Genomic DNA, 13,295 nt, shown 5'->3' with positions numbered 1-13,295 from the left:
TGTTTAGGGACAATCAATGTTTATAGTCTGAAATTAATATGGATGTGTCCATCAGTTCAACGTAAGCATTTCATCAGATCAGTACATTGACCCCCACCAATACATCAATGTACACAGTTATAATTTAATTTAAAAAAGAAGAAGAAGGAAAGTTCACTGTAGGTCACAGTTGAACTTGACCATTTGTGGTGTGTCAGTTTTCTGAGTTTCTGGAGATTTTTAGCTTAGTCAAATTGCTGAATGTAAATAGGCATACAAACAAAAACTATATTCACTTTTCTATCTCTGGCTATTTATGTTTACGGATTTTTGTTTTGTCCTGATAAATGAGAATGTTATCATGTGATCTTCCTAATTGGGATTAGCCCGAGACGTTCTAACAAAGGGCAGCTGCCATTTTGAGCTAGCTGGTAATCAGAGTCCTAAATCAAAACCATTCCAGTGTCTGAAAAACCCATTAACTATAATCTCATTATTAGTCAACGATAGAAATCATATATATTCATTCATCAAATATTTATTGTTCACTACTGAGGACCAGGCACTGATTAGTCTCTCAGGGACAGAAATGAGCTAAGCTCCCATGATAGAATGCCAGATCTAGTTCTGATTCTCACTGTAGGAGTGTAAATTGGGCCATAATGAAACAGTATAAAAAACATATTCTTGGGTGGATGTGTTGGCTCATGTTTGTAATCCCAGCACTCTGAGTAGCCAAGGCTGGTGGATTGCCTGAGCACACAGGTTCAAGACCAGCCTGAGCCACAGTGAGACTCTGTCTCTAAAAATAACCAGGCATTGTGCAGGTGCCTGTAGTCCCAGCTGTTCAGGATGTTGAGGCAAGAGAATCATTTGAGCCCAAGAATTGAGGTTGCTGTGAGCTATAACTCCACAGTGCTCTACTGAGGGCGATAAAGTGAGACTCTGCCTCAAAAAAACAAAAAACAAAACATATTCTTGGCAGAATATGTCCTGTCTTTTCCTGTATAATTTACCCTGATGTCTTCATTTACGGGCTGAGATAAATGCTGATTTTTACCTGCTTTTATAAATATAAATTAGGATTTATTTTCATCTAAACTTTTTTTTTTAATTCTAGACCATTGAAAACCAAGAAGAATTAAGAATTCTTAGAGATGAACTTAAAAAGCAACAAGAAATAGTTGCTCAGGAAAAGAACCACTCCATAAAGCAAGAAGAAGAGGAACTTTCTAGGACCTATAAGAGACTGGCAGAGGTTGAAGAAAACCTGAAAGAAAAGGTGAATTTTTAAAGTTATCCTCTTGGCCACTTTTCATAATTAAACTTTTTTTTTTGTAATAAATTTTGATTCCCATAAATCTAAATTCAGAAACAGTAGGTACCTCTTAAGTGCACAAATCTCAATGCTAATGTTTTAGACAGTTTTACCTTACACTGAGATCTAAATTAACATACTTCGTAAGGATTATATTATTCTAGAGTCTTTAAGTGGCGGAGGGCCTTGTATCGTTTAATGAAATTGCATCTATTCATTCATCAGATACATACTGAATACTACCATGGACCAGGCACTTAGATGCATTAGGCAACAAAATAAATATCCTCCCCTTATAAAGATATATTAATGTCATTCTCTAAAACTTAAGATCTATCACGTTACCGTCTCTGTGATGTCTGCAGTTTCCTGGATCATTGCTTTTCTAGAAATAAAGTGCTGCTGTAAATACTTGTTAGGAACAGTGCTACATGCATTATAAGATAATATATTGTGGGTTCTAGTCTTCTTTTTTCTATTGTACTTCTGTGGAGTGTTTGGGGTTTTATTTTTTCCTAATATTTGTTTTCTTTTCATTCAGATCCCTTTCACTATATTACCTGATTGAGTTTACTAGAGCCTTATGTCTTTTTCATACTCCTCCTAAAGAAATAAAGTCAATACCCTGTGATGGCCAGTGTTTCTGTTTTGGGAGTCTACCCCACATAAGCATTTTATTAGACATGAAAATATTCAAAAAAATTTTAAGAGAATGAGGAATTAGTTATTTGATAGCTACAGTTGTGCAGTTACTTTAACCTCATTTTCCCCTTACATCCTAATCAATCATTGTCCTAGGGCTGCCATATCAGATTGCGATAAACTTTGTGGCTTACAATAGAAGAAATTTATTCTGTCACAGTTGTAGAAACTGAAAGTCCAAAACTGAAGTGTCAGCAAGTACCATGTTCCTTCTGAAGGCTCTAGGGAAAACTCTTCCTTGCCTCTTCGTAGCTTCTGGTACCCCCAGCGCCCCTGGCATTCCTTGGCTTGTTACTGCATCACTCCTGGCTCTGCTTCCTTCTTCCCATGACCTTCTAATCTGTGTCTTTGTATGTCCTTTTCTGTCTTGTTTAAATACACTCTCAGTGGATTGGGGAACTACTCACTAGGCTCTCTTTATAATGTAATTACACCGCACAGACACTATTTACAAATAAATTCATATTCTGATGATTCAGATAGTCATGAATTTGGTTTGGACACTATTCAGCCTACTACAGAAAATTATGTCTGGAAGATTAGTTTATTTTTAGTGCTACTTGTCTGTTTAGATGGGGAGATGAGGCAGAGCTATTAATTATTTTACATAAGAATCTTAAGAGAATGTAGGCAAGATATTAACTATAAAAATTGTACATCTTAAGAGCCAGCAACTCCAAGAAAAACAGCAACAACTTCTTAGTGTACAGGAAGAGATGAGTGAGTTGCAGAAAAAGGTAAATGAAATGGAGAATTTAAAGAACAAATTAAAGAGTCAAGAATTAACCATGGAACGTATGGAAACAGAGCGGCTTGAGTTGGCCGAGAAACTTCGTGAAAATTATGAGGAAATGAAATCAATAACCAAAGAAAGAAATGATCTGAAGGAATTACAGGAGTCATTTGAAACAGAGAGAGACCAGCTTAAAGGATATATAAGAGAAATTGAAGCTACGGTAAGTTAAACCCTTTCCCTTAATTTGTCAAATGTTCCTTTCAAAGACTAAACCAATTGGAAAGGGGGAAGCAATGTTGGGATAATGTTATAGTATTTCTTAAATTTCACTTGCCAATTAAGGGCCTGCAGACAACAGAAGAACTAAAAATTGCTCATATGCATCTAAAAGACCACCAAGAAACTATTAATGAGCTAAAAAGAAGCATTTCTGAGAAGACAGCTCAAATAATAAATATGCAGAAGGACTTAGAAAAATCCAATACCGAGTCCCAAGAGAAGGTATGTCTTTTCTTCCTTTTATCCTTTGGCACTTCTTCCTTTCTCCTTTAAAGAAAAGTAAGCAGGCAGTAGTGGCTAACTTGTAGTTCATTCCCTTATTGGGTAAGGATTTGTGAGTGTCTGATGTGTCAGACACAGTCCTGGATTGTACAGTAGGAACAAAATGGACAAAATCTCTAAAATGTCTATGATCCATTTCTACTAGAAGAAAGTAGCTGATAAATAAGCAATCAAATGTACAAAGATAACATAATAGTGAATGCTGTGGAGAAAATACAGTACCAGGATAACTGGGCCAACATGAGTTAAACTCCTACTCTGTGCCTGACATTGAGACTATTGATATAAATAAGACATTGTTCTTTCCCCCAATAGAAGCATATAAAAAAAAATCCCTCAAGTCCAATATGGTAAATACAGAAATATAATATGCAGAATTACATGGTACCACTAATGATGATGGTATCCATACACATAGAAAATTTGAGAAGTAGCAATGGGGCCCATTTGAAAATGGGAACCTAACACTTATTGGGATATAGGCTACTTAACTACAATTTTTCCCTTGTAGCATTTAGAAACTAGTCTAGAAATAAGTGTGCAGCTGACTGAATTAACAGTTGGTAGAGTATAAGGATTGGTACACACTGGGTCTAAGCTGAAAAGAAAATTATTGTTAGTAATCTCCAGATAGCAACGTTGATATGTTATCACTATCCAAGAATCCAGGGCTTCGCGATGAACAGGAGCTGTTTCCTAATGAGATCATAGTCAGCGAGACTCAGGAAACAATAAATGAATTGGAGTTACTGAGAGAACAATCCACAACCCAGGACTCGGCACCACTTGTAAGCATAGAAATGGAAAGGCTCAAGTTGACCGAGAAACTTCAAGAAAGTCATGAAGAAATAAAGTCTCTAAGTAAGGAAAGAGACAACCTTCAAATGATAAAAGAAGCGCTTGAAGTTGAATATGAGCGGCTGAAGGCAGACATTAGAGAAACTCTGGCTAAAGTAAGTGTCATGTTTTTCTCCTGCCTTACAAGTATGAATCAACTCTTCAGAAAGGGAGGAGGTGTTTGTATTATACAGGGAATTTAAAATAGTTAAAATAGTTGTCTACTTTAAATTGCATACAAACTTTATGGACACCCTGATTTGTAATGTCAGTACCAATTTTCTGTTAACCATGAAGTAACTAGAAACAGAGCAATTAAAAATTGTCATGAATACTAAGAAACTCCCAAACTGAGAGAAGTGTTTCAGAGAAGACAACTGTTTTCTTAAATATTCAAAATGATTTAGAAAAAGCAGTATTAAACTATTAGAAAGGGTAAAACCAAAAATGCCTTATTTTCTTTCCTTCTTTAAACTAGTTCCTCCAGCATCCTTGTAAAGCCTTATTATCTTTCTAATCTCCTCAGCAGGAAATCTATGTCAGAGATTCAGGAGCGGGAGGAGCAAACCACTCCACCCCCTGCTCTCTGGGCCACAGGTCTCTGGGGTTGTCCTCCGCTGATATCCTGCACCTTCTTGTTCTGCTCTGCAGCTTCTTCCCATGGAATTGTTTGTAGGTTCTGGCAATTTTCTCTTGGAGTTACCATTCTATGATTGATTGTTAGTTTTTCCTTTTTCATCTAAAAGTTTTCCTTCTTTATGAGACGGTCTGGCAGCTGGTGTCTCTGGTCTACCACCTTTAATCCCTCCCCCAAGTAATTTTTTCTTTTTAAATTCCTTTAACATCTCATTGTTACTCTTAAAGTGTAGACCAGGATTCTCTATGTGACCTGTCAGGCCCTGGATCGCAGACCTTGCTTATCTCTAGCCTTATTCAGCTCCCCCTTCCTTCTGCTCCCTGGGCTCCAGCAACACTCACTTGTCCCTCCTCAGCTGCCCCTTTCAGATGCTCTGGTCTCTCCATCAGCAGAGCTTTCTTACTCCTTTTGTCTTCAGAGCTCAGGGGAAGCTTTCTATCTGCTAATAAGCCTTCCTAATCACTCACAGTAGGTTAGGTTTGACACTAATGCCTGGAGAAAACCCAGTACCTCTATTTGGTAAGATACAGCAGAACATCTATTTTTGTTTCTAAAATGTAAGGAAAAGGCAAAGATCATGTAGGTCTCATTTACCATTTTGTCTCCAACCTCTAATAGGGTACTGACAACACAGTGAGCCCTCGGTAAAATGAAAAGATTGCTCTGTAAATGAGTCATTGATCCTACCTTAATTGTTTTAGGAAGTATTCTGATTTCCCCTAAAATAAAATATCTCTGAATATCAGCTGTATTGTTTTTTGATTTTCTTAAGGTCCAAGAGTCTCAAGATAAACATGAACAGTCTTTCAATATGAAAGAAAGAAACAATCAGGCTCTTAAAATAACAAATGAGATGGAGCAATTGAAGGAAGAATTCAAAGCCAAACACTCAGCACTACAAAGAATAGAAACGGAAAAGCTCAAGTTGTCCCAGAGACTTCAAGAAAGCCATGATGAAGTGAATTCCATAGCTAAGGAGAGAGATGACTTACAGAGAATGCAAGAAGCTCTTCAGTCTGAGAGGGACCAACTCAGAGAAAACATACGAGAAGCTGTAGCTAAAGTAGGTCTCACCTCTTCACCATGTATTTTTTTTAATATTTTGTAAGCAAATATTTTCATAAGCACCATGCCTTTAGAAAAAGGCATGTTAGTTATTGTGTAATGGTTATAATTTTTCTATAAATTTCTTGGAATTTCCTCTAATAAAGCACCTGGAAATTGAAGAGGAACTGAAAATTGCTCATTGTTGCCTGAAAGAACGAGAGGAAACTATTGATAAATTGAGAGTGGCTCTTTCAGAGAAGGACACTGAAATATCAAGCATTCAAAACAAATTGGAAACAGCCAGTGATGAATTACAGAAAAAGGTAAATTGTATGTGGAGGAACAGTGAGAAGTAGCCTGGGTAGAGGGCAACCAACTAGATTATAAGGACCACTGTTTAACACGCTTAAACAAGGTTGCTTTCCAAAGCAATTTTTTCCTTAAAATAAGTAATATGTGTATATGTATATTTTTGGCTTTTAACATATTTTATAATTATTTTTAATAATTTTTAAGATCCAAGAGCTTTATGAGAAACAAGAACAACTTTTTTTTTGAGACACACTCACTCTGTCACACTGGTAGAGTACCATAGCATCATCACAGCTCACAGCAACCTCAAACTGTTGGGCTGCTCTGAGCAATCCTCTTGCCTCAGCCTCCCAAGTAGCTGGGACAACAGGCATGGGCCACTACACCTTGCTCAGGCTGGTCCCAAACTCCTCAAGCTCAAGCAATCCACCGGCCTCGGCCTTCCAGAGTACCAGAATTACAGATGCAAGCCACTGCACCCGACCAACAACTTATTAGTGTAAAAGAAATTAGTGAGTCTTAAGAAAAAATGAGTGAACTGGAACAATTCAAGCAGTATCTCAAAGCCAAAGGTTCTGCATTACAAAATTTAGAGAATGATAGGCTCAAATTGATTAAGAGTTTGAGATACTCCTTGAATTTTTCTAGTTCACTCATTTTTTCCTGAGTTAAGCTACAACTAACTTTCTGGGTCAGTGAATAAACTTACTGAAAGGTGTTTATAGAATATTACAGTAAGTTGCAATAATGAAATGAAAGCAAACAAAAAAATGGGGAAATTATAACCCTCCATTGGTGAGAGAGTGGTTAAATAGATGGAGCAGATTCATATCATGGAATACTTTCTGTGCTATAGTTGAAGAATGTTGTAGAGGTATAGTCATGATTTGGAAGTGTTGTCTAATTAGGGAAAAGAGTAAGTTGCAGAGTAGTATATCTAGAACACATTAACAAAAAGTAGCTTAGAGAATGAGCACTGGGAGGATAGGGTGATGTTTACTTCCTACCCTAGATCTTTCTATAGCTTGTGAATTTGTTTTACTCTTCATGTATTATTTTTCTTTCTCTAATGATAAAGGACCTAGAAAAACAAGAAGAACTAAAAATTGCTCTCACACTTCTGAAAGAACACCAAGAAACTACTGATCGACTCAAAGAGATTGTTTCACAGAAAACAGATGAAGTATCAAATATGCAAATAGAGTTAGAAAACTCAAATGCTGCCTTAAAAGCACAGGTATTTTGTTTTAAGTTATTGAGTAACTGAGAGTTTGAATCAGATCTTTTGTGTAATGAAACAAGATATGAATTAGCCTAAAATTGAAGGCAAGTGAAGATTTGCCTGTTTAGACTATTATTTAGCTTTTTATCTGTATCTATTGCTATCCTAATTTATTCTATGATTATCTCAAGATCCATGAACTTCAGGAGAAAGACCATCAACTTCTTAAAGTAAAAAATGATCTCGAGGAAACTATGTATCAAACAGAGAAAGTGAAAAGACAATTAGAGACCCAGAATTCAGCTCTGGCAAGTATAGAAATGGAAAAATTAAGATTGACTGAGAAACTCCATCAAAACCTTGAGGAAATAAGATTTGCTACTAGGGAAAATGATAGCCTAAGAAGAGCAGAGGAAACTCTCCAAATGGAGCGAGACCAGCTTAAGGAAAGTCTTAGAGAAACAGAAGCTAACGTAAGTTATACTTATTCCTGTTCCTAGCAAGTAGAGGTATTGTTTTCTTAATGCAGTAAGCCACTTCTTTGAAAAAAGTGGGTTAGTTGGCAAGAGTGAAATGATAGAGCTTTTAAGTGTATTACTTGATATTCTTGAAAATTTTTAATTCTCTAAAACAGCATTTTTTATGGACTTTAACCTACATGTATATCGACTCAATCATTGAATATGTGCGCGCGCGCGTGTGTGTGTGTGTGTATGTACACATACCATAAGGTTGTTCATTGTAGTTTATAATAAAATGGGAAACAATTTAAATGTTCCTTAGAATGTGTTAAAATACTATACAATACTTAAAAAAATAGTATGTGTGTAATGCTTGTTTGCATGGAAGGCGGGAGAAGATTATGGGGAGATGAGAACAAGGGGAAAGAAAGCCTACAGTTCTGACACCAAAAGCATACAGCAAAATGTTACTCTTACTAAAAAAAGTATTACTATTAAAAAATACTAGTTAACATTGAGATAATGTCACTGTTCTTAAAATTTCTTTCATGATAAAGGCACTAACAAAACAAGAGGAACTAAGAATTGTTTACATGCATCTGAAGGAGCACCAGGAAACTATTGATAAACTCAGAGGAATTGTTTCTGAGAAGACAGATGAAATATCACACATGCACATAGATTTAGAAAATTCAAATGCTAAATTACAAGAAAAGGTATGGAGGGGAAGTGCTGGATTGGATATCTTATTTATTTGTGCCTAAAATTGGGGGGGGATGTAAAATGGTTCAGCTTCATGGGAAAACAGCATAACAGTATTTACTAATGCTGAGCACAGCCTGCTTCAAGGCCCAGCCTTTTCACTCCTTGGGTATGTACCCAAGAGAAAACAGTGCATGCTTCCATAAAAACACATGTGCAAGAACTTTCATAGAAGCTTTAGTCAAAAATAGATATTTGAGTTGTTTTCAGTTTTTTGCTATCAGAGAATGGATAAATACATTGTGATTTGTAAGTCTGGAAGTAGGCAAAGCTGCCCTCAGGGTGATAAAGGTCAGAATAGTGGCTCCCCCCAGTGGGGGCACCCAAGAACCTTATGGAGTCCTGGAAAAGTTCTGTTTTCATCTGGGTCGTCGTTATATAGTTGTACACAAATGTCACAAATAATTGAGTTATACACTTAAGATTAGTGCATTTAATGTATATTATATGTCAGAAGAAAATTAAATTCTATGTGGAATTGTGCAGGATATCAGTGAGAGTGCAGGATATCAGTGTGCAGGATATCAGTGAGCAGACTGTTTTCTTAATCAGTTTGAAAACTATTCTTTATCTGTCCCTAAAAAGCCATCTTTATCCTAACCTATTATTTTATGATTATCTTAAGATTCAAGAACTTAAGTCAAATGAACATCAGCTTTTTAAGTTAAAAGAAGATGTCCGCAAGACACAGAAAAAAATGTCTGAAATGGAGCAATTGAAGAAACAGCTCAAAGACCAAAGCTTAATTCTGGATGAAAGAGAAATGGAGAACTTAAATTTGGCTCAGAAACTTCATGAAAACCTTGAAGAAATGAAATCCGTGATGAAAGAAAGAGATAATCTAAGGAAAGTAGAGGAGACTCTTAAGCTGGAGAGAGATGAACTCCAGGAAAAGCTGCAGGAAGCTCGAGCTAGAGTGAGTTGTACTGTCTGTTCCTACCCAGTAAACATGCTGTTTTAATGTAAAATCTCCCTTCCTTAAAAATAGATGATACTGTAGGTGAGAAGACAAATGTTACAACCTTTTAAGGAAATGATTTAACAATGTCTTCTTAAAAATGTGTCAGCATCTGTAGTTAATACAGTTTATACAATTGGTACCGCAAGTTCATTCTACACATTTGGGCAAAATACACAACATTCCCTGCAGAGTTGTGCGTGGTAACCAAAATCTAGAAGTCATCCACGTGTCCACGAATAAGACACAGTCTGTATAACTGAACACCAAACATGAGAATGGGGTAGTCTTTTAAGATTTTGTTTAAACTAATTATTAAGAAAAGGAAATATGCCTTTTTATCATTACATTTCTCTATTTCTTCTAATAATAAAGGATCTGGAAACACAACGGGAACTAAAAATTGCTCGTATGTGTTCAAAAGGACATCAAGAAACCATTGATAAATTGAGAGAAAAAGTTTCAGAAAAAACAACTCAAATTACAAATATGCAAAAGGATTTACATAAATTAAAAGATGAATTACAGGAAAAGGTATATGTTATTCTTTTGGAAGTAACTGTGTCCAAAATTATTTGTAGAATGAGAGAAAATAGAGATACATAGATACAAATACTTATATAACAAATAGACACTATTTCTCCTTCCCTGAAGGAATTCTGCTTGCACTCTAACTTGTTTTATAATTATCCCAAGATCCAAGATCAGAAAAAAAAGCTTCAACTTCTTAAAATGGAAGAAGGTATTAACAAGACTCATAAAAAAAATGAATGAAATGGACCAATTGAAGAAGTAATTTGAGACCCAAAGTTTATCTATGCAAAGTGTGGAAATGGATAAATTGTAATTTTGACTAAGAAACTTCATGAAAGCCTCAAAGAAATAAGAACTATAGCTAAAGAAAGAGATGAGTTGAAAGCTATGTTGACTGGTTTGATATAACCACGTCAGATTGTATAAAGAAAGAAATCAAAATCAGTACATGCCACCTGGGCTGGAATGCAGTGATGTCATCATATCTAAGTGCAGCCCCAAACTCCTGAACTAAAGGGGTCCTCCTGACTCAGCCTCCCAAGAAGCTAGGACCACAAGCCCTAGACATCATTCCTGGCTAATATTTTTTTCTTGAACTCCTGGCCTCACACAATCTTTCAGTCTTGGCCTCCCAGAGGCCAGAATTACATACTTTTTTAAAAACTTAACTGAATCCTCTATAAAGTAATAAAAAGTTCAAATAAATTATATGAAGTAAATCTGTAAAAAATTTTAATTTTCACATTTCAATTATAAAGAATAGAGTAGAAATTTAATTTGCTATCTCAGCAGAAACATCTTTATGTGGGTCCTCACTAAATTTATATAAAGATTTAATTTATTCAACAAATATTTATGCAGTAGTCATTCTTCTATGTACTATAGTGAACGAGATAAAATAAGTTGGAGACAGTGTTTTGTTTTTCACTTTTAATCAGAAAGGCAAAATGTAAACAGGTTATGAACTTTCTGTTCCAGGGTGCTGGGAAGAATATGACTAGGGCTTGGGATACCAGGGACAGTACAGGTAGCTTTGCTAGTGTATTTGGTTGGTGACAATAAAGTGCTTTAAGATAAAAATAAATGCCCCTTGTTAAAACTACAAAGGAATAGGGCACAAATTTGGAAGAGTACGAATCAGAAATAAATGCAAAAGCTAATTTGCAACTATGCAGAATAAATCTTATCTCTATAAAGTATGTGATTCTCTCACTTTTTTCTCAATGACTTGAGGTTACTCCCTATAAGGTTTAGTGATACTGTTACTCATTTTCAGATCATTTTAACATTGTTTTTTGAGTTATAACATTTAATTCCGTTATCGAAAATTGATGTTGAAAAGGTGATAAAAACATATACAACTAGACATTACATGTGGTTGTAGTTATAGCTAACCCCCTGTTCATTTCTTTGAACCAAAACAGAACCAACAGAACCACAAAGAGGTAGTAAAATATGAAAAAAGGTTACTAAGTGATGGACAACAGCCCCTTACAGAAAGCCTGAAGGAAAAGTGCTTTCGGATAAAAGTAAGTACCCCCTGTTAAAACTGTAAGGGTTCCTTAAAAAGAATCAAAGGGTCCTCTATAGAATGAATAGGTAGTACTCAGTATTTTCTAAACATTCTAATCTAGTACAGGTATGTATGCACAGGCATATACCACTTACACACATACACAAGCAACAATGGGGATTTGTGATTTAAGGCCTTTCTGGAAAGGTGATACTTGAGAAATACCAGAAAGAGGTAACATGTTGAGCCATCCGGGTATCACAGAAGAGCATAAGAGGCAGGGGGACCAATAAGTGCAAGTCTCCCCGGCAAACACATGCATGGTGGTAGATTCAAGGAACATCAGGAAGGAGAAAAGCTACTAAAAAATAAGGTCAGAAAGTTAACAAGGCAGCACGGGTGGGCCATGGGACATTAAAAGGACTTTGGGTTTTATCCAGAGTGAGATGGAGAGCCCTGGACAGTTTTGAACACAAGAGAGACGTGATCTGACTTACACTTTAAAGGAATGACTGGAATTGTTGTATTGAAAACAGATAGTGGAAGCAGGAAGACCACCTGAAAGAGTAACCCAAGCAGGCCAGCATGATGTCTCACGCCTGTAATCCCAACACTCTGGGAGGCCGAGGCGGGTGGGTTGCCTGAGCTCAGGGGTTAAAGACCAGCCTGAGCAAGAGCAAGACCCCATCTCTAAAAAATAGCCATGTGTTGTGGCAGGGGCCTGTGGTCCTAGCTACTTGGGGAGGCTAAGGCAAGAACATCACTTGAGCCTAAGAGTTTGAGGTTGCTGTGAGCTATGACGCCACAGCACTCTACCCAGAGTGACAGGGTAAGACTGTGTCTCAAAAACAAAAACAATCCAAGCAGAAGTGATTGTGACTTGGTCCAGACAAGGAGGAAGCAATGGAAGGGAGTGAGAAGTATTTAGAGTCTTAATATGTATTAAAGGTAAAACCAACAGATCACTAAGGGCTTTTTTGTATTATTTTTGGCTGTATCATTTAGCACAGTCCTGACAGAAGCTGATGTTCTATATGCTGCTGTATATTGTAAAATGATTCATCCTAAACCAAAAGTGGAAATCCCCGCTCCAACATCCCAGATTAATGAGCATCTAGCTTTCCTTAAAGTATTGAAAACAGAGAGCTCATTACTGTGAGAAGAGCCTTGTTCTATTGTCCCACACCTGTACCTATGTTACGTATTACATGACTGCCGCAACTTGAACTTTAATATGCTACTCCCCCTGTGCTCTGAGCAGGATGTCACCTGCCTGGCCTTTACTCATTTGAGCATCTGGACCCAAGTTTATCACTTGCCTCACATGCCTGGGTGCTTTGCCTCAGGAGATAGGTTTTATTGTCCCCTTTATAAACAAGGAAACTGAGGCTCAGAAAGGAAATGTAGCAGTTGTCTAAGGTTACGCAATTAGTAAATTGGTAGAATAATTTGACCCCAAGCCTGAGTTTTAAAACTTGGGTATAAAAGCATTTTTACAAATATAATTTTATTTCCTTCAAGTTAATGTCTGTTTTTTTTATTGCGTTGATTTGTAGGTTTTACTTAATCCCTTAGAAAACTTTATGGCAGTTATTATAGTCTTCCTATTGAGAGGAGCAAAAGGCTTAGTGACTTCCACAGTTAAGAAGTGACAGAGCTGAAACTTGAACTCTAGCTCTGATAGAGGACTAGAAAGCAGATTCTAAGCAGATAAGA

At 36.5% G+C, this 13,295-nt stretch overlaps 1 protein-coding gene across 1 annotated transcript in view; it reads left to right on the top strand.

Annotated features, from left to right (window-relative positions):
• Window positions 1–13,295, top strand: part of CENPE (centromere protein E) — a 93,904-nt gene that overhangs the window by 44,066 nt on the left and 36,543 nt on the right. Inside the window, 17 exon segments of the mRNA XM_012809274.2 lie at window positions 1,100–1,261; window positions 2,665–2,955; window positions 3,078–3,236; window positions 3,959–4,249; window positions 5,543–5,833; window positions 5,982–6,140; window positions 6,334–6,363; window positions 6,623–6,749; window positions 7,215–7,366; window positions 7,543–7,828; window positions 8,227–8,528; window positions 9,200–9,490; window positions 9,908–10,066; window positions 10,229–10,291; window positions 10,293–10,376; window positions 10,379–10,450; window positions 11,491–11,595. Of these exon segments, the coding sequence (XP_012664728.1) occupies window positions 1,100–1,261; window positions 2,665–2,955; window positions 3,078–3,236; window positions 3,959–4,249; window positions 5,543–5,833; window positions 5,982–6,140; window positions 6,334–6,363; window positions 6,623–6,749; window positions 7,215–7,366; window positions 7,543–7,828; window positions 8,227–8,528; window positions 9,200–9,490; window positions 9,908–10,066; window positions 10,229–10,291; window positions 10,293–10,376; window positions 10,379–10,450; window positions 11,491–11,595 (3,024 nt within the window).

Source organism: Otolemur garnettii, unplaced genomic scaffold (assembly GCF_000181295.1).
Source record: "Otolemur garnettii isolate 467f Iridium unplaced genomic scaffold, OtoGar3 scaffold00103, whole genome shotgun sequence".
NCBI lineage: Eukaryota > Metazoa > Chordata > Mammalia > Primates > Galagidae > Otolemur > Otolemur garnettii.
This window is presented reverse-complemented; position numbering and strand designations above follow the sequence as displayed.